Source organism: Pogona vitticeps, chromosome 4 (genome assembly GCF_051106095.1).
Source record: "Pogona vitticeps strain Pit_001003342236 chromosome 4, PviZW2.1, whole genome shotgun sequence".
NCBI lineage: Eukaryota > Metazoa > Chordata > Lepidosauria > Squamata > Agamidae > Pogona > Pogona vitticeps.
In genome coordinates, this window is record NC_135786.1 from 196,445,820 (window position 1) to 196,472,606 (window position 26,787).

The window sequence follows — 26,787 nt, forward strand, 5'->3', positions numbered from 1 at the left end:
TCTCTTTCTGGTTTGCCACCTTCTTATAGCACCAAAGCAGAGGAAGCTCTTTTCTCTGATTTTTTTAAGCAGATTATGCATATGCTTGGATGTTTGAGTCAATTTGCAGGAACTGATACCTGCCTTTGCATTTTGACGTGTAACAGAGGAGAGCTCACTTCTGCATAGACAAGCATAGGATCATATTTTCAATGTGTGCTCCATGCCCTAACTGTTTCCAAATTGACACTGGGATCATGGCCTGAGGAGAGGGGGACAGAAATCATTCTTCTGTTAGAATGAATGTACCTTTTGATTATTAGAATTTCAGTCTGTACAGAATCTTGTTGGACGGAGATCAAATTCCGACAGGATATGGAATTTCTGCAAGCATTTTGCCTAGTACTGCTTGCGTAAACCATGAGTCCATTTATGAGTAGTTTTGTAAACATTTCTAGGGCTAGATACACTTGTATGTGTAAAGAAGCTAAGTCTGATGTTCTGATTCTTAAAAAAGGAATAAGTGCCTCTATTGTTATAAATGATATTCACACAGAACTATTTAAAGCATATATATTTCCCACTGATTTTGGATGTATTTGGCTGATTAAGAAACAGGTACAAAGATTTATGGATTATTGTTGGCTTTCATTGACCAGAATTTTGATTGAATATTTACAGCTGCATAAATGTTGTGGTGTAATTTGGAGTGTAGAACAACCATTAATTAAGTCTGGGACTTGATTTCTAATAGCATGCCACTTCTGTGACTCAGCATTCAAACAGGAATTCGATTGGAGGCTTATTATTTGCAGCTAGCTAGATACATAGATACATAGATAGACAGACAGGGAAAGAGATATCAAATGAAGGTCATGTTCTCACATTTTAAGAATTAGGAGTCGCGCTTGTGATGGCAGGACGACATAAAGTTCCTCTTTCAGAATGGCATCCACAATCTTCCTGCCTACAGAAGCTACATCGAGGATAGGAAGTAGAAATGTAGGCCTGAAGAAAGATAAAACATTGAGTCAAGAAATGCTGGGGGGAAAACCGCCCTGGATCAAAGTAACAGTTTTGACAAAAAAAAATGATGAGTTCCATGCACCCACATGTATTTTGGCTCTTGTTCCTTGAGCACCAAGTTTCATTTGCCCAAGCTCTTTACTTAGTCTTTTGTAAACATGTGTGGATTGATTGCTTTTTAAAATCCAGGACTTACTTTATTTTTAAACCGGTAATTAATCTTGTATCCACATAACTAGGACAGACGATGGTGGTTTTAATGCCTTCCTTCCCTTTTTTCCTCAGTTCAAGGGTAAGAGACTCCAAAAAGCCAAATGCTGCATGTTTACTAGAAGAATAGACTGAAAAATGGAAAACACAGAAAAATTAAAACACATAACGTATTTTTCCGTGTATAAAACAAAACTTTTTCCTTAAATGATTTGAGAAAAATTGAAGGTTGTTTTATACACGGAAGGCAGCTCTTTACCACTGCCTTTTGCGAAGGGCTCAGCAAAAAGGAAGGGGAGTTGTTGCTCTCTTCCTTTTTGCTAAGCTCCATGCCTTCTTGAAAGGCAAGGAAAAGTGGGAGTCACTTTGACTTTTGCCAAGGCATGGGGCTTAGCAAAAAGGGAGCCCTTTGATCCCTGCTTTTTCCAATTTGGCGTTAGGAAAGGGGGGGGATTGTCTTATACATTGGTTCGTCTTATAAACAGAAAAATATGGTAAACAAAAGGATGAGCAGTTCTGTATCCTGAATGTAATTAGAGAAAAATATCAGCTTTCTGACATCAGCTGAATTATTTTACAGCTCTCTTAAAACCCTAAACTCAATTCAGTATATACGTGCTTGTGGTTGAATGCATACTTCAATGTACAGAGCTGGTGTACTTCTAAACATCTTGTTTCCTGATGGCAAACAAGGAATGCTATCTGGCTTAATAACAGTAGAAACGCAAACAGTAGAAACAGGCTATCAAGTTATATTAGTTATATTCAAATGTCCAGGAAGAACATGTGGATTAGCTCTTCCTAAACACTTCAGAAGAGAGGTGTGCATTTGGGCTCTAACCCAGTTCATTCCAGAGTAAGGGCACAGAGATTGGCACCCGATTCGCCCTGTGCCCTTTCAGGGATACCTCAACCTGACCCTTGCCCACGCTTGTATTATTAACCTGGATTTTCAGGGGTGGGTGGGGAGGAAAATGCAAATAGAAAGGCCAGGTTATAGACTCAAGAAAAGGTGCAACTGCACCATGCCCTGAAGTTTTGCCTCCCTCCCTCAAGGCAAGACAGAAGGATTTGTGGTTATAATAAGGCAGCCTACAAAGCTGTCCTGTTTTCTTTTCCCCCTTTTTTTATCCAACCACCAGCGAGATAACCCCACTGTCACTGTGAAGTGGAAGTTTCCTAAAACAACCACAGAGAATACAGGCATTGAGGGACTTTGAAAGGGCAATGGGGACAGCCTTGTATAATTTCTTTTTAGAAGAGTAATGCAGAAAGATATATTCCCTCAGTTCTTTTCCTTGAGTAGCCAGTTCCACAAATTGAAGCACATTTGTTTTGTACTAGTTCTGATACAATTAGTTCTGAGCTTTAATTACATAGATTAAAAAAAATTACATCCTATTTTACTGACTTGTGGTTTGAGTGCCTCCAGAAAATGCTGCAACACTTGCAGTAGTAACCAAATGTCCCCGGTTGTGGGCAATCATGGCTGGCAGAAAGGCTTTGCAAGTCTGTGACATAGATGGGAAAATAATATTAGGCACGTTTCATAATATTTTAATAGAATAAATATTAATAGATCAATCATAAGTGGTTGTTCAGGATCTTAACACTGGTTTAACCTTTGAATATTTGGATTCAGACCATTAAGTAATTTCAGGAAAAAGTGGGAACTTTTTCACTCTACTGCTTTCAGTAAGTCTAAGAATACTGAACACTGTTTTATATGGAGGTATTTAGGAAGGGGGAAAAAGAAGTGCATATTAGGAGGAAACTGTTTAATATTATAAAGTAGTATGATTTCAATAAACTAATATTATTATAAATTAATTAGCATTATCACGATAATGAACACACAAACATCTTAGGGTTGCATTTTCTAATGTCAGCCATTGTGAAATGGAGTCAGATCCAAACAATACAAAATTAAAAACAATACCTGTAGTTACACATATAGACAAAAAAAAATAATAATTACCCAGAAATGTGCCTCCGTGTTGGTTTTTAAGGTTTCTTCTACGTCTGAGTCAGAAAGTTCCATAAAAGGCTTCTTCTTCCATATGCCTGCATTGTTGATTAGAATATCTACAACTCCGACTTCTTTTCTTACCTACAGTAAAAAAAAGATCATTTGTGATTTCCTTGGGTAAAAGGATTCTAAAAAGACAAGAAAAGGGAATGTTGAAGAAAGAGGGAAAAGACAGAGAGCACAGAAGGCTAGAACATAATGTTTCGCTACCTTTATTTCTCAACAGAAATAAACTTTTTTTCCCTTGAAGAAACCTACTTTGCTTTTTCCAGGGCTGTTCTAAGTGATGTCGAATCTGGGCAGAACCCCTCCCCCATCTCAAACAGATATGGTGAATTGACCCCAGAAGATAAAAGGTGCAAGGAACATATTTTTCCTACCTTTATCCCCCAATGTATGGTCAAAATAGTAGAATTATAATTTATATAATGTATGAGTTTGGAAGAGTAAACCAGTCTACATGTAAGTGTACACCAGGTTTTCTTTATTTTTTTATTTTTTAATGATTGTGGTGATGGGAAAAGTCCCCTTGCCGCTACTGCAATGTTGGTTAGAGTCCAGTTCAGACAGATTTTTTCTTCTTGCATTGGACAGGAACATGTAGTGAAGCTAAATAAAATGGATGAGTTGTGTGAAACCTTACTATGGGTGGAATGGTTTATTATTATTTCTCCTTCATTTACATCAGAGCATTACACAATTTAAAATTATGGACATGTATACAATATAGTCTTAAAGAAATGGGAGTGCCTGACCACCTTATCTATCTCCTGAGAAACCTATATGTGGGACAGGAAACAACAGTTAGAACTGGATATGGAACAACTGATTGGTTCAAAATTGGGAAAGAAGTACGACAAGTATATTGTTCCCCAGCTTATTTAACCTATATGTAGAATAAATCATGCAAAAGGCTGGACTGGATGAATCCCAAACCAGAATTAAGATTGCTGGAGGAAATATCAACAACCTCCAATATGCAGGTGATACCACTCTGATGGCAGAAAGTGAGGAGGAATTAAAGAACCCCTTAGTGAAAGAGGACAGCACAAAAATGGTCTGAAGCTCAACATAAAAAAACCAAACAAACCCTAAGATCATGGGTCCCATCACCTCCTGGCAAATAAAAGGGAAAGATATGGAGGCAGTGACAGATTTTACTTTCTTGGGCTCCATGATCACTGCAGATGGTGACAGTAGCCATGAAATTAAAAGATGCCTGCTTCTTGGGAGGAAAGCGATGACAAACCTAGCAGAGACATCACCTTGCCGACAAAGGTTTGCATAGTCAAAGCTATGGTTTTTCTAGTAGTGATGTATGGAAGTGAGAGCTAGACCATAAAGAAGGCTGACCTCCAAAGAATTGATGCTTTTGAATTGTGGTGCTGGAGGAGACTCTTGAGAGTCCCCTGGACTGCAAGGAGAACAAACCTATCTATATTGAAGGAAATCAACCCTGAGTGCTCACTGGAAGGACAGATCCTGAAGCTGAAGCTCCAATACTTTGGCCTTTTCATGAGAAGAGAAGACTCCCTGGAAAAGACACTGATGTTGGGAAAGTGTGAAGGCAAGAGAAGGGGAGGACAGAGGATGAGATGGTTGGAGAGTATCATCGAAGTGACCAACATGAATTTGACCAAACTCCGAGAGGCAGTGGAAGACAAGAGGGCCTGACATGCTCTGGTCCATGGGACCATGAAGAGTCGGACACAACTTAATGACTAAACAACAACAACATGCAATATAGATATAATTAAAAACAAAATTTTATGTGAAGTTAATTATACTATTTTTGACTAGAAGTAGTCTATTTCAATAGCGTTATCTTGGCCATATGCTATATCTTCGTTTGTACACACAGTGGGGCATAAATTGCCTGCAAATAAGTGCTGCATTAATTGAATTTCTCCACAATCATAGAAAATTTGTCTTGCGTGTAGCCCATTTTACATTATTATTTCTTGATCATCCTACTTCACTTCAAAGTCTGTTAATTGGCTCCAAGTGGCCCAACTAGTGAATTGTCTTGATGGGAGACATTCTTTGGCATTCATCTATTGGGGGACTTATGTTGTTTTTGTTCCCTATAGGTTTAGCCTCTTCTGGTTTAATATTTACAGTAGTTTTCTTCAATTTTAGCTGTTACCTAGGGAGTTGGTGACAATGAAGTGGGTAGGTTTGGTGTTATATCATATTTTTCCATTCATTATTAACTAGCACCTCTCAGTGGTCCTCTGGAGAGCCAAAGCCAGCCAAATAGTAGACTTGTTCAATAAGGGTAGATTTCAGGCAGCCAGTAATAATCCTGCTTGATTCATTAAGAGCTGCATCCATGTCTTTGGTATGTGCTGACACTAGCATATTTTGCTGTTGAGTAGCACAGGGACAAAGCTGTTGTTATTGTTTATGGGTGTGCACCCTCATCTGACTCAGCCAGTTGCCTACGTATGTTATTTCTGGCAGCAAGTTCTGTTTGCTGTTTAAGCAATGTTTTCTGTAGGTCAGGGTTCAGTTGCCCAAATACTTGGGGTGGTGCAGTGTTCCACGATCCTGCAGTCCCAGCTAATTCAGAACTTCTTGTTTGCTTCTCTATCCCTTTAAGTGGAAGATACAGAGCTGTGTTTTTGAAAGGTTTGTTTTCAGCCAGTTGTTTTTATAATATAAAGAAAGATCTTCTAATGCAGAGGTTAGCTGGTGCACAGTGGCTTCCAAGGTTTCCCTTGACACTGGACTGTCAAGGCAAGATCATCAGCACAGATGAAGTTTCTGGAGTATGGGAGTATTGGTTGATCATTTGTTTAAATGTTAAAAAGCAATGGTGCCAGGATGCTGCCCTGTAGCAGATGGTTCCTTTGATTTCTTCAGGCACTGTCCCTTCCTTGAAATTCATTATTGGAGTAGAACGAAAGCCATTTCTGTTATCCATGATCTTTAGTAAGGAGGTAGAGATTTCTGATCAGCAGTTGATGGTGAACAGTATCAAATGCTACTGTAAGGTCGACAAATGCTGCTCCAGTTTTTTTTTTTAAAAAATGTGTTTCAATGCCATTTTCAAAATGTTGGCTTCGATTTAAGGTTTCAGCTGTATAGCTCTTACAAGGTCTGAAACCTTCCAGAAGCGTTATGCTGAAAACAAACGTGATGAGTAAAATGGTTTATTATTATATGGCAACACATTAATGTGAGAGCTAGAGGTAGTGGGTGTGACTGGTGAGGGAGCCCTTTCCTTTCCCAGTGATTTTCCACTAAAAATAAAGTATTGTGCCCTTGACTGAATTGAAGACCAAAAAGAAGGGTGGAGTCAGAAAGTTGCCAATTCCTTTCTGTAATTTTCTCTCAAAACATTCCTTCCCTCCCCATTCTTTTTAAACTCAGTATAAACTGCACTTTCAAAACGGATGTTTTCTAGGATGATACCGTTCCACCATTATATTCTAATCCCAACCACATTGTACTATTTTATTTTATGTGGAAATCAGTGAGAATGTAATTAGTCTGTGATGAGACTTAAGTACTACTAAATAATTCTTCCATTTATGTACAGACACAAGTAGGGACAGAAGTCCAATTTCTATCTCTTTTTTTGTGTGAAACATGAGAGGAGAAATGACTGCATGAATTGGATAGAATTCCCCCCTTTGTTCTATGTCTATTACTTGAAAGAGTATTTCCCTGACTTCAGTGGAATATTTTTCTTACTAAGATGTTAAGGCCTTCCTGCTTGAATGGATGGTCTGTTTCCCATGGTAAGGGGAATCTAGTAGATCTCGGTTCTGGTGGAGGTTCTTCACTAGAAGCAAGAGGTGGGTAGTGATTTTTGCCAATTGCTTTCTTCTCTGCAGCCTACATTGCTACTTTATACATTGCTGAGGAGCTCCTCACCCCCTAGAGAATACTTGAAGTAATATATGGAGTTGCAGGATTGAGGGATGATAATTTTGCATTGTTTCCTTCCAAAACCTTTTCCCATTAAGGTTCGTACAGTTTTGTTCTGTGCAATTATGGTTCTATTTAGACATGGACCAATCTGCCAGCTCTGATTTATCTGAAGATCAAATTAGATGAGATGTTTTAGGACATATTAGGAACTGTGTTCTTTCAAGTGATGAAAGACATCTGGTTCATCCTATCACCTAATTGTTCTCATTTCTGTGTGTTGCATTTAGGCATACATTGTCAAGTGAGTGATCACAAGGTGGTGAACAAAGTCTTAATCGGAAATCCAGTCGTTGGGGCACACACACATCTTCAATAAAATCCTATAACTAGTGGAAAATATGCTAATTTTAAGAGAGATGCATTTCATCCAACTTTTTGTGTGACCCTCAGTAATTCATTTTCTCTGTCTTGAGTTTGTCCTGTTTTCACATCATTTAGTGCTCATATATTTGTATGCAGTTTCTTCCAAAGAGTGCATTTTTCTATGCATGTTTCTCTAAGATAAATGGTTTTTGAACTGTTTTTGTTAATACATTAATTTACCACCCCCACGAATCTATCCATTTTTTTGCACACTTTTCTCTAATGTATGTTTGTGGGCATTTGTTCCTGAAGATCTGTCTCACCAGATTTTAAGAAGTGCAAATACAGAGAGACAACTGTGTCTCAATTGGTTTGGGAAGTATTCATTCAAAATGCAAACTGAATGAAATCTTTCAAATTGCTCGTTTCAGCCCTATGACTACAATCCAAACTGGTTCACATTCGAATAATCTGTTTCAATCTGGCTCTTTTCTGCACTTTGTAATCTAGCTTTCTTTTCCGCATTATCTCACAGCCAGATAGATAATTTTCATGGTGCAAATATAAACTAGGTGAAAGTAATTGCAATAATATTTTACATTCACACAGGGATGATAGCAAATCTTTGGACCCGAGTCCCTATTTCAAGTCCGAATCTTCGGACTCAAGTCCCAACTCCATGTCTTTGGGCCCGAGTCCTGAGTCCCAAGCCTTGAGTCAGAGTCCCAAGTCATTTGCCCCACCCCTGAGGCTTGGGATTCAGATCCAAAGATCTGGATTGTGCATTGCTGCCCAACTGATATGCCAGAGTAAGCACAAAGACAGTCGGCCTCCATACCTGGTGCCACTGCCAGCACCACAGCCGGCACTGCCATCTTCAGAGGCAGCAGGTCCAGCTTCTCTTCCAGGAGCCAGATGCTGCCTCTGAGCCACCCAGATAATACATTGGCACATGCGCAGGCCCAGCAGGCCTCTCTACCTTCTGTCATCACTGCTTATGGCACTGCCACCCACCGTCACTGCCACCACCACCACTCACCACTGCGAATTTCAGACATAGCAGACATGGCTTCCATTCCATGAGCAGGCTGCTGCTTCCACCCATGCATGCACCACCCAGCTGATAGGCTGGCTCATATGCAGAGACAGTGGGCCTCCCTACCTGGTACCACACCTACCACCTCTGCTGCCACCACTACCCAGAGTCAGCTCCTGCCTCTGCGTATGTGCCGGCCTTTCAGCTAGGTGGCAGGTGCATGGGCAGAAGGGAGCTCCTGGAAGGGAAGCCAGGCCTGCTGCCTCTGAAGAAAGTGGTGGTGGGCAGCAGTGGTAATGGCAGGAAGGGAGAGTTATATGGATTTGACAATTTGATTAAGAGAAATGGGTCTGAGTCGTGAGCTGAGTTGTGAGTCCCCCTCCCAAACCCTCAAATCAAGTCCAAGTCAAGTCATTGGTGTGACTTAAGCCAGACTTGGCAGGGATTCATCACTTGCGAGTCCCCATCAATGCATTTGCATAATTAAAGATCTGCTAGCTTACCTGGTCTGCCACTGCATAGATTTCTTCTTTTTTGCGCAGGTCACACTTGTAGGTATGAACGGCTTGTGCTCCATTTGACCGGATGAGCTTGGCTGTTTTCTCATTTCCTTCTTCATCAATGTCCCAGAGAACGAGAACGGCACCAAGTCGGGCAAAATTCAATGCAATCTGCCTTCCGATTCCATTTGCTGATCCAGTGACAAGCACTGTTTGCCCAGCCACCTTTTTTTTCCCAGTACAGAAGCACATCAGAAAAGCCTCCAAGCAGTAATATAGAAACAAAAATATAAATTTCAGAGTATCCAGAATTCTTCTTATAAGAGACATGATTCTCTACAAATTATCTTACAAAGAAAAACAAAATATTATGCTAATATAGTATAAACTCTATTATTTCCAGTAAAACTTTATAATGTTCTTTTTGAATCATTTCATGCAGATCTTTTCTGCATCATAGTAAGAGTAGTTCTGCCTGACCATTCATACTCTTTGTTAAAGTCAAAGAAGATAAAGGTCACTGCATGTTAGAGAGTGTTTATATACCTGCCATTCTTCTTCTTCCTGCATTTATAAATACTAAATCATAAAGCAGTGGACAAAGACTATAATTTAATATGATAAAGATGTTTACTAGTCTTGAACGCAGCAGGAAATTTTATGTTAGTCATACTGTGCATGATGAACATACAGATTTGCAATGAGGAAATCATTTCATTAATTAAGCTTTTTATTGGCTTCTCCATTCCTATACCCTTGGGCACTTTAGAATGAACCAGCTGACTGGCTGTTGGAAAGAACACCCAGTTTTACCTGCTAAATGTCTCCCTTTTATTATTTTCAAACTAGGTCATTCAGTGAAGAGCTGGATCCCTTCTCTAGCATTGAGAATGCAGCACTCAAAACAATCTTAGGTCAGTGGTTTAGGTCTCTAGCTCTGGAGCCAGAAGCTGGGAGTTTGATTCCCCACTGTGCCTCCTAGAGAGGGGCTGGACTAAGTGATCCATAGGGACCCTTCCAGATAAGCAGTTCTAAGATTATTGTTATTATCCTCTTGCTTCTCACTCTACAACTTGCATGTGAGTTGCTGGAGTAGGAATGATCTGACAGATGCTACCTATCAGTGTAATGATAGACAAAGAAGCCCCATTCTGGTTTTCAATTTGGAGCTATGAATTGAGGGGCAACACTTAACCAAAACTGGGAAGAAGATGATGAAAGATGAGGGCAGGATGAAGAGCTCCACTGTAAGTTTGTTCACATCACCCGATTGAATAACATCTGAATAAGGTCAGAAAAGTGCTTTTAAAAGGGGTTTTAAATAATATCTGTAGTGGTTAGTTTGGTACAGGAGTAAGCCTGTGAGCTGCATGTGGCCTGCAGCACTCTTGAATCACCTCACCACAGCTTTTTTCCCCTCCCAGAAAGCAATTTTTCCATGTTTTATCTCCCAAGCTGTTTTAGATCAAGGAGCTCAAAACTGAAAGTGACTTGTGATAATTTCTTGTTTGGATAAAAGGCCTCTGCTTGGTCCGCTTATTTTCCCGGGACTGGAAGTGGAGTTTTCTATATCCTCATAGGATCTAGCAAGAAATCCTTCCTTCCTTCCTTCCTTCCTTCCTTCCTTCCTTCCTTCCTTCCTTCCTTCCTTCCTTCCTTCCTTCCTTCCTTCCTTGTCAATAAATCTACAATAGACACACATACGTACCACATTTTGTGCCAAGGATGATGAATCCTGTTCAGCCTAGGGACCCCATCATCATGGCAACTCATGGAAGGGCAGAAGATGAACATCCATTTTGAATAATGTCGGGGGGAAATTCCTTAAACCAGAATGCTTAAAGAAGTCTATTTGGACCCATCTTGAACATGTAGAAAAGGTACCTCACTGGATGATCTGAAAGGAAGGCTTATTGAGTGAACTCTGAGGACATGGAAGAGACCTAAAAAGTCAAAGAACTAATGTACATTACATCTGCGAAGATTCTGAGGAGATGATCCTTCCTTAATCTGAAAGTCAGATGTTCAGATTAAAGAAAAGACATAATTTTATAGAGGAATATATGTACATGTGTCTGTTTGTCTGTATATTGGTCATTTTATAGTAGATGGTTTTGGAATGGTGTTGGTCATCTAGTCTCTGAGATTAAAAAGCCCGAACCCTGGGAATGTCCTTTGTAACATGACGGGGGTGTGCCTTTCAAGAACAACTGCAAAGTACTGTATAGCATGTGCAACAATTGCAACACAATTGCAAGACTTTGCCATCGGTTTTGAGTGAAAATGACAGTGCTGGAGTTTCAAATGTTAGCAGATTTAAAACAGTGTTTAAAAACAATTTTGAAGCATTGTTTAAAAGTAGGCTTGTTGAAAATATCCTTTCAAGGTTAACAAAAAATGTAATTTTAAAGGCCAAAGGCCTCTTAGAAAAATGTAGTTTTGGCTGCCAGCCCAAAGGTTAGGACTTTCCAAGCAACTGATTGGCTTTCCTTGAGAGCTAATTCCACAGCTGTTACAGACAAAATAGAGAACACAAAATAAATACTCCTAGGGCTATTGCAGTCAGAAGCCATCAAAATGTGCCTGCTAGTCAAATCCACTCCATGTCTGATCCTCCTTTATGCCACTCTGCTGTTTTCTTCACTTTCCTTCTCTTTTTTTTCTTCATCACTCCACCGGTGAGAGCTCCATTGACCTAACCCCATGTTTTCCACAACTAGCTCGGATTCCAAAGACTATATGTACATGGGCCTCCAAAACACTAGAAAGGGTTGTGAATGTTGGCCGCATCTGCAACCATACCCCACACCCAAAAAATTCATACAGAAAGTGTGAGGGAGGTTTGAAACAGCTTCCTTGTACCTGCTACTTGTCTATCAAAAATACTGTCCACAAATCATGGAAAAAATGCTCCCAACACTGACTGGAAAGCACAAGGTAACTTTTTGAGAGTCTCACCAAATTGAAATTTGGGAGGCATGGTAGTGGTGCTGGTCACCCCACTATGCCAGAGGCCATGTTGGTGGGGGGGGGGAAGGCATTCCTGTTCTAAGCTTACACCTCATCTTTCTGAAATTTTGGAATTTCTTGCATAGGGTCTAGGTTTACCAGCTCTCAGGGTGCTAGCTAAATTCTCAGGGACTTGCTTTGCTTTTCCAGATCTCCAACAGCAGAGAGAGAGAGAGTAACCAGCAGCTACAGGAAGGGAGTGAGGAAATAGGTGCACTTTAGCCTAGTGTGTATCTGCAGTAGGGAATGGCGCCCCAGCATTTTGAGTCCACAAGCCCTTTTTTCCAAAGGCCTTGTTAGCAGCAACAAAGGGCCTGGGAGAAAAACTCTTCTCGCATTGCTGGTAAACCTTTATAGGTTTCTGAAATCCCTCTTAGATTTAAGAGGGGATCTGTTTGTAGGCATGAAGAGGCCACAAGTAGAAAAACATAGATACTGAGATGTTTACTTATGATAAGTATAGATTGCAATGCAAAGATTTTAAGATTAAGTATGGAAAGAGATTGAATATAAAATATAGGCTTAGGCTGTAAGTCATCCCTATAATCAGTAGGTAAGTATAATTGAAGATTTTTGTTAAGTTTTGTTGATTTACTTAAGTAAATTAACTATAATTTTGGTATAAATTAGCAAGGAGAATCCATGTCCTGAAATTAACCAGGGTGAGGCCAGGACTGAGGAGAATAATAGAAAAATGGAGTTGGAAGAGATCTATAAACTTATTGAGTCCAACCCCCTGTTCAGTGCAAGAATCAAAATCAAAGTAGATCTGACAGCTGGTTGTCCAATTCCCTCTTGAATACGTCCAGAGTTGGAGACCTTGCCACCAACAAAGGAAAGCCAGAGGTTCTTAGCCAAAATTCACCACTCTGCCAAGCATGCTTTGTGTACATCCTCAGGCATTATTCTTGAATCAAGAAGACAAAGAAATCTGTTATAACACCATTAATAAAGGAAGAAAAGCATAAAGTCCAAGATATTCACAAAGGCTTTCACGGCCGGGATCTAATGGTTGTTCTGGGTTTTTCGGTCTCTTTGGCCATGTTCTGAAGGTTGTTCTTCCTAATGTTTCACGAGTCTCTGTGGCCGGCATCTTCAGAGGACATGACTTAACGACTAAACAACAAAAAGTTCTGCAGATATGTGTGGCTACATTCTGATTTTATTTCTTTTGAAATCATGAACTCAAGTAGGACATGGTCACTTTCTCCCAGAATTCCTCTTGCTGCCACTTCTTCCACCATCTCTATTGGTTAGGATCAAGTCCTAGGATACTGTAGCTAATTCTCTGGTTTCTTCCTCCACTTTTTGTAGAAGAAAATTACCAGCCACACAAGCCAAAATCCAAGCCCTTGGAAAGTTGTGAGTGGGTTCAAGCTTGGGTGATCTCCATCCTCCATTATGTTCCCTGAAAAACAGCAATGGCTCTTTTTGCTAAATAACTTTTTTATTGTCTAACATTTGAGAACTGTGAACAATAACTTCTGTAGTACTAATGGGTAATGGGTTCTTCAAATCCTTCCATTTAGCATAATTGTCTTTCAACTCTGCAATAACAATAGCGTTCATGATCAAGGTTCACTCCAAAACACTTTTGATCTGTCAGTTTTCTTGTTGGGTTCCTCAAATGGGGGCATTGTTTTTAAAAAAACAATTAAAAACACTGATGTTTCGGCAGGCCTTCCCCTCAACCAATTCCTGATTTTCCCTCTTTTTTCCTCTCTCCTAGTGTCTGTTCCATCTTGTCCATAGTTTGTCCCCTTTTTAAAATTGTTTTAATTATATTGTATCATGCTTGTTGTAAGCCGCCTAGAGTGGTCTTAAGTGGCTAGATAGGTGGGATATAAATAAAATAAAATAAAATAAAATAAAATAAAATAAAATAAAATAAATAAATAAAAAAATAAATAAATAAATAAATAAATAAATAAATAAATAAATAAATAAATAAATAAATAAATAAATATGGTGCCGCAACAGGGGTGCTGAGCCCACTCTACTTCTGTAGGTGTCACGGTTGGATTGGTCGGAATTGGCCAGGCTCTGCTTTTCCAGTGATCTCCTTCCTTTGGGTATACATACACTGTCCATTCTATGGGTTCTGCTTCTCCCAAATGGATCGCAAATCCTTCTGTCCCTTTTCTCTTATCTTCTCCTCTGTCTTTCTCTCTCTTACCCTCAGGCATACTGATCCTCTGATACTGCTGCTTTCTCTCAATTTCTTCTATTGGCAGCTTCATCTTACTCTCTCCTGAGTCCAAGGGTCTTCAGTCTCCAACCATCCCCATCCTAAAGGAGTATCCTCCTTCTTCTCTTCCCTCTTCTTCTCCTTTTCTTCCCTCACCACCTCTGCCTCCCAATCCACCTCACCTCCCTCTTCTCCCTCAGCCACCCTAACTAGATAACTCTCTACTACTGGATCCTTCCCCCTTTCATCCCCCATCTCTCCTCTTTCCCACTCTTTTCTCCTTCTACTCCTAATTGGGCTATGGCTGGCAACAGCATGTATACTATGTTGTATCCCTCTGTGGTGGGTGCTTGAAGGCATTGCTCACCGTCCTCCTTTCTGGCTAGGACTTGTTCCTTCTCACATGCCCCCCCCCAATGAGTGGGCCGTCCACTCTTTGTTGTCCCTATCCCAAGGTCCCTGTCAAGAGAAATAGTCTACATTAGCGTGGGCACTTGCCTTCCTGCATTTTACTGTGAATGAAAAGGGTTGCAGACTAAGATACCACCTAGTTAGCCTTGGATTTGTCTCCTTTATCCTACTGAGCCATTGTAAGGGTGCATGATCAGTTTTGAGTGTGAAAGGCCTCCCTAGTAATTAATACTTCAAAGATTACATGGTCCACTTAACTGCCAGTGCTTCTTTCTCAATAGTGGCATATATCTGTTCTTGAGGTGATAGCATTTTACTCAGATTATAGGATATTCTTCACCCATTTTGATCTGTGCTAATATAGCTCCTACCCCCTGTCTGATGAATCCGTTTGAAGGTTGAAGGGGAAGTTAAAGTCAGGTGTGTGTCAGACTGTCAGTGAACATAGTTTATCTTTCCACATCTTGAAGGTTTTTTGTTCCTTGTCACCCCATTGTACCCTTTTAGATGCCTTTTTCTTTGTTCGAGGGGCAGCGACATGTGCCTTCTTCATAGCCGGGACTTGTTCCTTCTCACAAAGGTCCATATTTGGCAGAATTTGTCCCTCAACAGATATCAGTGTAAATGAAGTCTCCAACTGCTACTATATCATGATTCTTTGAAATTCTTGCAATTTGTTTTTCAAAAGTTTCATCTGCATCTTCTTCTTGATAGGGTAGTTGGTAGTAGACTCCAACTACCATGTTCCTTTTGTTTTTTGCCCTAGTTATATTAATACAGATGCTCTTGATTGGACAACCAAATTCATCTTCTTGTATTCCTATGCAGGAAAATGTGTTTGTTTTTTTACATAGAATGCTACTCCATCTTCCTTTCTATTCTTTCTGTTCTTTTTGAACAATTCATATCCTTCAATTGCTGTATTTAAGTCATGGGAATCATCCCATAAAGTTTCAGTTATTGTTATCAAGTTATATTTACCCTCCTGAACTAGGATTTCCAGTTCCTTTTGTTTGTTTCTCATACTCCTGGTATTTGTGTATCAGCACTGGAAATTGTGTGATTTGTGGCCTGTTTTATTTCCTACATTTCTAAAAGATTATTATTGGGCCCCAGTAGGAGTGGGGAAATTTCGCTGAATGATAATTTGGTCCATGCTTCATGAACCGTTTTTTCGCAAGACAATGATTTTTACAGCTGATCGTTGGCTTCGCAAAATGGCTTCCCTATCGGCAATCTTCGCAAAATGGGTGTTTTTGGGACCTATGCTTCGCAAGACAGCACTTTTACAGCTGATCAGCACTTCACAAAATGGCTTCCGTATGGGCGATTTTCGCTGGACGACAGCTATTTTCCCCATTGGAATGCATTAAACGTGTTTCAATGCATTCCAATGGGGAAACACTTTTCACTAGATGATGTTTTCTCAAGACAGCGATTTCAATGGAATGGATTAACATCGTCTAGCGAGCCACCACTGTATAGTAATAAATTACAAGTAGAATAGGCTCATTGAAATGGTGGAAGGAAGAAGCCCAGGGGTTCTCACTTCTCAGGATATAATTAAACAACACTATTGAGGGATGTTAGTTTTTCTACCATTATTCTTTTTTGTCCGTGTACCACTAAATGTCCTGGTTTATACCCCTTAGAGAACACATAGCCCAGGTTGGGAAGCACTGATCTATTCTAAAACTAAAGAACTTAAAATAAGATCAATTGCCACCTAGTGGTGAAAAGAGAAAAACATTTCTTGAGTAAATCTGCAACAAAGCAGCTCTTCAGAGAATTATATTTCTAAAACTGACATCTGTGTGAAGAGAAACAAACAAAAATATAAATTATTGTTTCACTAATGTAGACTACCACTTACCAGAATTAAAACTTATTCTGTGCTAAGCTACTATTTGCTAGAATAGCCTACATATATTACACATCACTATAATTAATAATTATGTGCCATCAAGTCGTTTCTGACATATAATGACCCTCACAGGATTTTCTAGGTATAAACTGTTAAAAAATGATTTATCAGTTCATGGCCGCTTGCCCATGGCCAGACAGGTGGCAAAGCAGGGAACCCCATCAGCCCAGGTGGCCACAACTATCCCGTCTCCTGGTGAATCAAACTACTGATCGATGGATTTTCAGCCAATGAGATCATATTCCAGGAGCAGAATCTTGCTCCTTCTTCCAAGTGACTAGTTTTCAAATATTTGAAGATATTCACCTTGAAATCTTTTCTTCTCCAGGCTAAATCCAGCTCCACATAGGTTGTCCTTAAGATCTTTTATCATCCAGGTCACCTCTTTCAGGACCAGTTCCGGCTTGTTGGCATCCTTCTTATGCTGTAGTGCCTGGAACTGGGTACAGTTTTTGAGGTGAGGTCTGACCAAAGCAAACTAGTCTGAATAGGCTGGTTGTCTACTATTGATTTAGAAGATGAAAGCAAGTCCAAAACCTTTGAGAAATGCTTAGCATTTCCATATTGCAGCTGGTGTCTAAGATCAGAACATAGCAAACTGACAAGCCAGACGGGGCTTAGATCTCATAAATCCCTGTCCAATATTTCTATCTAATCTATCATTTTGGGTTAGAGACAAGTTATAAATTAAGCCATGAGCATGTCCATTTAGTAATCTGCCATGTTGCTAGATAGAACACTGCTATCTTTTCAAAATGAAATAAAGACAGATCAGGTCAATATTGCATCTGCTTGTTTAATAGGAATATCTAATGATCTGCTGAATATCATACATATTTGTATGATACATAAGAGGCAAAAAAAGCTGGCTGAAAAATATACAAAACAGCTGACCTCTGAGTATCAAATGAACCAACAGCTGAGAAGAATTTTTGTGGAACATACAGCACCACAGTTGTCATTCAACTGCGTTGTCATTTGTTCTAATGCACCTTCCGAAGTCATCAAAATTAGAATCCAAGATAGTCTGCCAGAAGGAAAACTGCTTTCTTAGGAAGAAATCTGCAGGGAAAACAGATCACAATTTTGGTTAGTGCTAAAAGAAACAAATCATATCCTTCTCTGGAATGGTCCAAAGGGCCTTTTCTTCTGTTCTTTCTCTTTTCTTCTGTTCTTTTCACTAGATGTTTATGTGCCTCTCCATAGCTCTCATCATACTCTTCAGTATATCAATCTGAACAGGGCTATAGAGAAGCCTCATTTTATAATTATTTACTTTTGAAAAAGTGGGGAAGGAGTGAGGAGACCTATCTTCACACGAGTTTGATTCTCTGAGAATGTTATGGAGCAGAAATTGTCTTGATAAAAACTTATTCTGTCTACTGATTTTTGTTCAGCAAGAATCTAATCTGAAATGAGATTATACTCTTATATTTGTGTCCAGAGGTCTCTGCTTGTTATCATAAATTCTACTTGCTCAAGAACAACTGAATACATTTTTAATTAGTTTTTTGATCATTTTGGTTTCTAGGCTTTCTTATCATTGCATAAGAAAAAATCATTCCAGTCTCCTTCTAATAATACTTGGGGATCTTTGCCAGATCTGCTTTCTAGTCTTCAGTTAGATGTATTTTTCTAAAGAAAAACTGAACAAGTGCAGAATATGTCAATAGCTTTTTTCAGAAGCAATGTTGTACCTTCTTTTGAGAAATATATGCCAAATGTACTTTTAGAACATGTGCAATCAACTATAACCGACAAACTGTCTATAGAGAAGAAGAAAAAGAGGAAGAGGAAGAAAAGGAAGAGGAAGAAGCAACAGCAGAAGGAGTTAGAAGAGGAGGGAAGGCATGAACCCCATAATTTCAAAACTGCTTCCCTTTTTTGCATGTATATCATGTCATACTTTTTCCTTGCTGGCTTGCCAGCTTCTCTGAGCACCAAGGCAGATAAATGTTTTTCTCTGATTTTCAGCAGATTATGTATGTGCATGTGCTTTCAATTTTTGGCTTGGATTTTTGGAAAAAAACAACAACAACCCTGCAGGAATTGATACCTATCTTTGTATTATGACTTGTACCATAGGAGAGCTCACTTCTGCATAGACAAGCAAAGAATCATATTTTCGATGAATTTATGTGTCTTCCCTTCCCTGTTTCCAAATTGGAACTGGGATCATGGCCGGGGGGGCATTCTTCTGTTAGAATTACGTAGGAATATACCTTTCCATTATTAGACATTTGATCTATGTTTTATTGGATATAGATTGGATCCCAGATGATATGGAATTTAAGCAAGACTTTCTCCTGTTACTGCTTGCATGAGCTTTGAGTCCATTTATAAGTAGTTTTGCAATTGTTTATATGGCTGGATACAGTTTGTAGATAAACCTGAGTCCTATGCACTGATTCTTAAAAAGTAAGAAGTGCTTCTGTTGTTATAAATGTTACTCAGAAAGAATGATTTAAAATATATATATTCTTCCTACTGATTTGGATGTGTTTGGTTGTTAAAGAAACCCTTTACCTACCAGGTAAGAAGATTAATGAATTTTTGTTGCTGTCAGTGACCAGAATTTGCTTGAATATTTTACACCTGCATGAATGCTATGGCGTAACTGGGAGTGGTGAAAAACCATTAGTTAATGTGTCCCGGACTAAATCTTAATAGCATGCCACTTCTATGAATCAGCATGCAAACAGGAATTAGGTTAGAGGTTTGTTAATTGCAGCTATTCACCACTCTGAGTTATTTGATAGATCTTACATGGAATACATATTCACTTGAATTCTAATCATAATTTTCCTTTGGTCTTCTCCCATCCAAAAGATTAAAGGGCAGTATTTCAGTGAGTTAGAACAAACAAAGATAGCTAGCTAGACAGAAGAAACCAATCTCAGTTTAACGTGAGATACACTATAAGAGCCATCACATTTAAATTCTATATAGTAATTCCCTTTGTTTGTTTATTTAGTTATTTATGCTATTGAGCAGTATTTAAACAAAGAGGTATCAAATGAAGGAAAAGTCATGTTCTCACATTTTAAGAATTAGGAGACGCGCTTGTGGCGGCAGAACCACATAAAGTTTCTCTTTCAGGATGGCATCCACAATCTTCCTGCCTACAGAAGTTACATCCAAGAGAGGAAGTAGAAATGTAGGTCTGAAAAAAGAGAAAACATTGATTCAAGAAATGCTGGGGGGGGGGGGGGGACGACGACGACACCCTGAATTGACCAAAAAATTATTAGTTCCACACACCTACATGCATTTTGTCCCTTGAGCACCAAGTTTCATTTGCTGAGGCTCTTTACTTAGCCTTTTCTAAATTTGTATGAATTCATTGTCATTCAAAAGCCAGCACTTACTTTATTTTTACACCAGCAATTAATCTTGTATTCACATAACTAGGACACACAATGGTGGTTTTAATGCCATTCTTCCCTTCCTTCCTCAATTCAAGAGTGAGAGACTCCAAAAATCCAAATGCTGCATATTTACTGGCAGAATAGTCTGCAAAGTGGAAAAAGCAGAAAGATTAAAACATAAGGATGAGTAGTACTGTATCTTTCAATGAAATTAGAGAACCATGTTCTTCTGAAAACAAATGACTTACGTTACAGCTCTCTTAAAACCCAGTTGTGGTTGAATGCAAATTTGGATGTACAGAGCTGGTGTACTTTTAAACTTTTGTTTCCTGATGGAAAACAAGAAATGCTATCTTCTTGCCCTGATGGCAAGCTTCATTGCAGTATCTGTCTTAATAACAGTATAAACAGAATTCCACCAGGATCTCTCAGTTTCTATAAATTAGTAGTGATTCAAAACTCCAGGAATAACATGTGGATTTGCTTTTCTTAAACACTTCAGAGCATATGTGTGGATTTGGGCTCTAACCCAGTTCACACCAGAATAAGGGCATATATATTGGCATCCAACACATACTGTGCCCTTTTGGGGATACCTCAACTTGATCCTTGTCCATGCTGGTATTAGTACTTTCCTGGATTTTCAGGGGAAGAGGACAGTCCTATGAATAGGACCATGCAAACAGGGAAGCCAAATTTCTTTCCGCCACATGGAATTTCATCTCATCCCTTTCTCTTTCTCAGACCTCTCATATATTGTCCATAAGACAGCAAAGTAGATCTCTTCAAGAAAAAAAAAGGTTTATTTCTGTTGATTCTGTTCTCTTCAGCCAGAACACTTTCCTGGGTTACCTGTTTGTGGAAATATAATTCACACATCCCAAATTCGATCTTCATCCGTGTTGGAAGGGGTGGGGAAAAGAGTCATCCCAATAGTCAGACCACATTTATTGAAGATGATTTGGGATGTCCCAATTATAGCCCATGTATGAAATGCCAATGGCGATAGTAGTTTTATGTTTCATTTTGTTCTTGCCAGGCATGTTTCCCCAAATCACCACAAAACAAACTACAAAATGGCCTAATTTGTGGATCTTTTTTCCTTCGTGACTCATTTTCTGCCCATCTCTATTGCAATCCAGACACTCAAAGGAAGGTTTCCTTCTATACCAGCATCTTGCGCTTTAACATATATTCCCTCAATTCTTTCCCTTAAGTAGTTAATTCTACAAACTGAGGCACTTTGTTTTGTAGTAGTTCTGATACAATTAGCTCTGAGTTTTAATTACATAGACGTAATATATACCCTAATTTAATTTAATTACATAAATGTAATATATACTCTGATTCACTGACCTGTGGTACCATTGCTTCCAAAGAATGCTGCAACACTTGCAATAGTAACTAAATGTCCCCGATTGCGGGTAATCATGCCTGGCAGAAAGGCTTTGCAAGTCTGTGACACAGTTGGGAAATAAATATCAGGCATGCTTCATAACATTTTCATAGAACAAATATTAATAGATCAATCATAAGTAGATGTTCGGGATCTTAATATTCATTTAACTTTTGAATATTTGGATTCAGATCATTAAGTAATTTCAAGAAAAAGTGGTAACTTACTCTACTGCTTTCAGTAAGTCTAAGAATACTGAACACTGTTTTATAGGAAGGTATTTAGGAGGGGGGAAAGTTCATATTAGGAGAAAGTTGTTTAGTATTATAAAGTAGTATGATTTGAATAAACTAATATTAAATTATTGTAAATTAATTAGTATTATCATGATAATGAACACACAAACATCTTAGGGTTGCATTTTCTAATGTCAGGTATTCTCAAATGGAGTCAGATCCAAACCATACACATCTAAAAGCAATACTTGTAGTTACACTTATTGACAAAATCAGAATAATTACCCAGAAATGTGCCTTTGTGTTGACTTTGAGGGTTTCTTCTATTTCAGAGTCAGAAAGATCACGAAAACTCTTTTTATTCAATATACCTGCATTGTTGACTAGAATATTTACATCTCCCACTTCTTTTTTGACCTGTAGTAAAAAGAAGAAATTGAGATGCAATAAAAAATGTAGAATTTGTGATTTAGTAACATGGCCTAGGCCCCAGAACATATGTGGGCAGCTTTAAGACCATGTGGCTCACATGTGCTCTTCCTTTGATCTTGGAGGATCACACCCTCTCCCATATATCTCAGTCCAAAACAATATTTTCTTCTGATTTTTTTCTTAAACTCGAAAAGCATTTTCTGCTTTGTAGCTTCACAAGTTTTTTTTTGGGGCGGCTACTCCCAAGCTGGTCTAGGTGATGCCAAAACTGGGGAAAAAACAGATGGAGTTGTCCCAGAACATAGTGAAATTAACCCCAGAAGGTGTTTCAAAAAGCATTGATTTAAAATGTTCTCAATGCTTTTTGAAACAAATATAAATTGGAGTGTGGAGGGTACTTTCATATGTCCGGGGCTATTCAAATGTGCTCCACAATTTTCCAGGTGCTCATGTCTCCTGGAACATACTCAGAGGACTTTTCATGGTTCCTCTCTAGAGGCTTTCCAGCTCTGCTGCATGCCTATAGTGGCTCCTGGTTCTAGCAGAGTCTCTCCACTAGAACTAAGAGGTGGATTGTGATTTTTGTGAATTGTTTTCTTCTTTGTAATCTCCATTGCTACTTTAAATATTGTTGTGGAACTCCACATCCCTTAGAGGATGTCTGAAGGGACATATGGAGTTGCAGGATAGAGGGATGATAATTTTATATTGTTCCCTCACCAATCCTTTTCCCTTTACCATTTGTACAGTTCTACTCTGAGCAATTATGATTCCATTTTGCCAGCTTTGATTTCTCTGAGGATCAAACTAGATGACATGTTTCATGACACATTTAGGCGTTGTGTTCCTCCAAGTGATGAAAGACATCTGGTTCATCCTAGTGATTGCCTAGTGATTACTCACAAGGTGATATACACTGATTTAATTTGGAAATCTGATTGCTGAGGCTCACATGCATAACTGAAGAAATTGGATAACTAGCTGGAAACTATACTAATTTTAAGAGAGATGCATTTCCTTCAATATTTGTTGTGGACCCTCAGTTATTCATTATCGTCTCCCAAGTTTATCCTGTCCTAATTTCACATCAATTAATCCTCATATACTGACATTCTGCGAGTCACTTCATATTGCAAAAATTTTGTCTTGTGAAGTGCGGTTTCCTATAGGAATGCATTGAAATTTGATTAATGTGTTCCTATGGGTGAAAAAAGTCAGAAAATATTGGGGGGAGAGAAAGAGAGAGACAGAGAGGAGGTGGAACAAGAAGGCAAAGTTACGAGCATCCCTTTCCTCCCCCCTTTCCCCTAAAAAAGAGAAGCTGCTTACTGGCAGATTGCGCTTCCCCCCCACTTCCGATAAACCAAAGACTCCAAGCCTCGGGAAAGCTCATTGTAATGTTTTTAATAATTTTATTGTTGCTCCGATTGTAAGCCGCCTAGTATCTGGTCTAGTATGACCAGATAGGCGGGATAGAAATAAAATAAATAAATAAATAAATAAATAAATATTCACTCCAGCATGGACTCACCAAAGTGCACGGCTTTCTCCTCTGAGGCTGAAAAGTTTCATTTCCTCAGCCTCCCTCCCTCCCTCCGGCCCCTTGCAAAGCAAGGCCATAGGAAAATTTGTCTGGCGCGGCACAAAAAAATCGCAAAATGCTTTCATCTTGCTAGTTTTTCATTGCGTGAGGCATTCTTCTTGCAAGGTACCACTGTACGTGTATGCATTTTCTCCCAATGCCTTTTTCTATGCATGTTTCCCCAAAATAATTATTTTCAAGTCTTTTCCGTAAGACATTGATTTCCTTCACCTACTAATATATCAATTTTCATGCATACTTTTTCTGCGATACCAAATATATAAAAGGTTAAAGTAACTGCAATAATATTGTACATTTTAGAACCATAATTAAAGCTCTGCTAGCTTACCTGATCTGCCACTGTATAGATTTCTTCTTTTTTGCGTAGGTCACACTTGTAGGTATGAACAGCTTGTGCTCCATTTGCCCGGACGAGTTCAGTTGTTTTTTCATTTCCTTCTTCTTCAATGTCCCAGAGAACGAGAACAGCACCAAGTCGGGCAAAATTCAATGCAATCTGTCTTCCGATTCCATTTGCCGAGCCAGTGACAAGCACTATTTGCCCAGCCACCTTTTTTTTTGTTTGGGTACCGATGAACATCAGGACAAAAGCCTCCAAGCAGTAATATGGAAATAAAAGTAAAAATGTCAGAGTATCCAGGATGCTTCTCATAAGAGACATGATTCTGCTTAAAGTATCTTCAAAACAATAACAAAATCTTATGGTGATATTACTATAATCTCTGATTATTATTTCCAGAAAAACTTAATAATTATTTTTTGAAATATTTCAGTTAACACTTTTCAGCATCACATTGAGAGTAATTCTGCCCAACCTTTCATACTCCTTATTATGAATTCATAGAGGATAAAGCACACTGCACATTAGAGAGGGTATATATACCTGCCCTCCTTCTTCTTCCTGTATGTAAAAATAGAAAAAAATAACAAAGGAGTGGACAAAGACTATAATTATAAAAAATTAAGAATGCCTTCTAGTCTTAAATGCAGTAGGAAATGTTTATGTTAGTCATACTGTGCATTATGACCTTATAGATTTGCAATGAGTAAGACAGTTCATCTTCTACATTCCTACATCCTTGCATTTAGTGGCTTTAGAATGAACCAGCTAATTGGCTGTTGGAAAAGAACACCCAAACAATTTTAGATTGAAGAGCTCACTTGCGGCCATTTCCTCATAGGATCTAGCGAGGATTCCTTCCTTCCTTCCTTCCTTCCTTCCTTCCTTCCTTCCTTCCTTCCTTCCTTCCTTCCTTCCTTCCTTCCTTCCTTCCTTCCTTCCTTCCTTCCTTCCTTCCTTGTCAATAAATCTACAATAGACACACATATCACATTTTATGCCAAGGATGATAAATACTGTAAATACATTTAAATACTGTTCAACCTAGGGGCCCCATTGCCATGGCAACTAATGGGAGGGCAGAGAATGAGTTTCCATTTTGAATCATGTCAGGGGAAAAGTTCTTAAAACAATGTTTAAAGAAGTCTAGTTCAACCAGTTTTTTTTTGTGTGTTGTTCCAACACAAGCCAAAGAAATGAGCATGTGAGTACCAAAACATTTGCAACTGCAACAATTTTCTGAGAGAAGGCTTGCATTTTCTGACAGAATTGCAAGGGTGCCAATATTTTTGGCCATGACTGTAATATTTGGAAGTTTATAGGTAATGAAACAATTTACATCAATAAATGTGGTTGCAGCAAAGGAATAGTTATTTATGCTGTGGTAGACAAAGGTATTCAAGAGTATTGTACAAAGAAGACATTCATCTGTCTTCTTTCCTTCTTCATTATTGTAACATTGATCTAGCCATTTGCATGTGATATGTTCTACAGCTGAAATAAGGGAACAACGTTTGAATTACTAGTAAATATTGGATTGGTGCAGAAAAGACCAACAACTCTTTATGCAAAGGATTCCAAGAAAGCAAAAACAAGAGGATGACTTGAAAACTATTCTGCAATAAAAGCGAAAATAGTGCAGGACGGGTCATTCAAATCCACAAGAGAAAACAAAGTTCTTCCAGTAGATGCCTCTTCATCCCCTCCGTTACTAGATTTGCCAGATCTCAGTTATTGTCCCTGAGACTCGGCTCCTGGGGCTTCTTTTCCAGCACTCAGGCTTGGGAAATGAAAGCTCAGGAAAATGAATTTTGCCAGCATATGAACCTTACATTTTAATGTTCTTTCCCAACATTTAGTGTCATACCGCTTAGACAGAAGCACTTACTGTATATATTTTTATGTATGTATGTATGTATGTATGTATGTATGTATGTATGTATGTATGTATGTATGTATGTATGTATGTATGTATGTATGTATGTATGTATGTATGTATGTATGTATGTATGTATCTATGTATCTATGTATCTATGTATCTATGTATCTATGTATCTATGTATCTATGTATCTATGTATCTATGTATGTATTTAATTTATATGCCACCCACATTACCCAAAGGTCTCTGGGCGGCTTACAACATTTAAAATACAATAAAAATTCAGAACAATTAAAATACAATTAATATATATATATAAATTGCCATCGGGCCCACAGCTAATATTATTTCAATTAAAAACCTTCTGGAACAGGAAGGTTTTAACCTGGCGCCGAAATGTTATCAGTGTCGGCGCCAGATGAATCTCAATTCGGAGGGCATTCCATAGTCTGGGGGCAGCTGCCGAAAAGGCCCTTTGTCTACGAGCCACTCCTCTTGCCTCCTTGAGGGACGGCTCTTTCAAAAGTGCCCCCTAGTTAGATCTTAACTGCTGGGTAGGCTCATATGGAAGAAGGCAGTCCTTCAGGTATCCAGGGCCCAAGCCGTTTTCATTATCTTGTGTCATCTACAGGAGCTGCTGTTACTGGTGAGGAGTATGAGTAGGAGTATGACAGAATTCAGACATTGTCCTTTAGGTTCATCAAAGAACCTCTGTACTCTTTGTTGTACATGCTATACTTTGCAGTTGTTGTTGAAAGGCACACCTGTGATATCCCAGAGGACTTGCCCTAGGGTTCAGACTTTGGCTCTGAAATTTCAGGAGACTAAAAGGTGGTGACCAACACCATTCCAGAATCATACACTATAAGGTGACTATAAGATGAACAGTCATCTAATCAGAATCACTGCAGAGATTGGTCTTCACATATGTAATCAACATTCATTAATGAACTTTTGGAAACTGAAAATTGTTGCAGT

General features: G+C 38.8%; 1 protein-coding gene and 1 long non-coding RNA gene across 2 annotated transcripts; both read right to left on the reverse strand.

The window, feature by feature from the left end:
- Window positions 1-1,201: 1,201 nt before the first annotated feature.
- On the reverse strand, window positions 1,202-3,325 carry LOC110089696 (uncharacterized). The gene is made up of 3 exons (XR_013545402.1): window positions 3,194-3,325; window positions 2,627-2,726; window positions 1,202-1,346 (listed from the first exon to the last, which is right to left on the reverse strand). It is a non-coding gene; the product is annotated as an uncharacterized LOC110089696 (long non-coding RNA).
- A 14,011-nt stretch (window positions 3,326-17,336) lies between these two features.
- Window positions 17,337-24,760, reverse strand: LOC140706396 (epidermal retinol dehydrogenase 2). The gene is made up of 7 exons (XM_078393086.1): window positions 24,751-24,760; window positions 23,918-24,333; window positions 21,840-21,971; window positions 21,279-21,378; window positions 19,923-20,067; window positions 19,595-19,717; window positions 17,337-17,616 (listed from the first exon to the last, which is right to left on the reverse strand). The coding sequence occupies exons 1-7, from the start codon at window positions 24,758-24,760 to the stop codon at window positions 17,565-17,567; spliced, it is 978 nt and encodes a 325-aa protein (XP_078249212.1). The 3' UTR covers window positions 17,337-17,564.
- Between the last annotated feature and the right edge of the window lie 2,027 nt (window positions 24,761-26,787).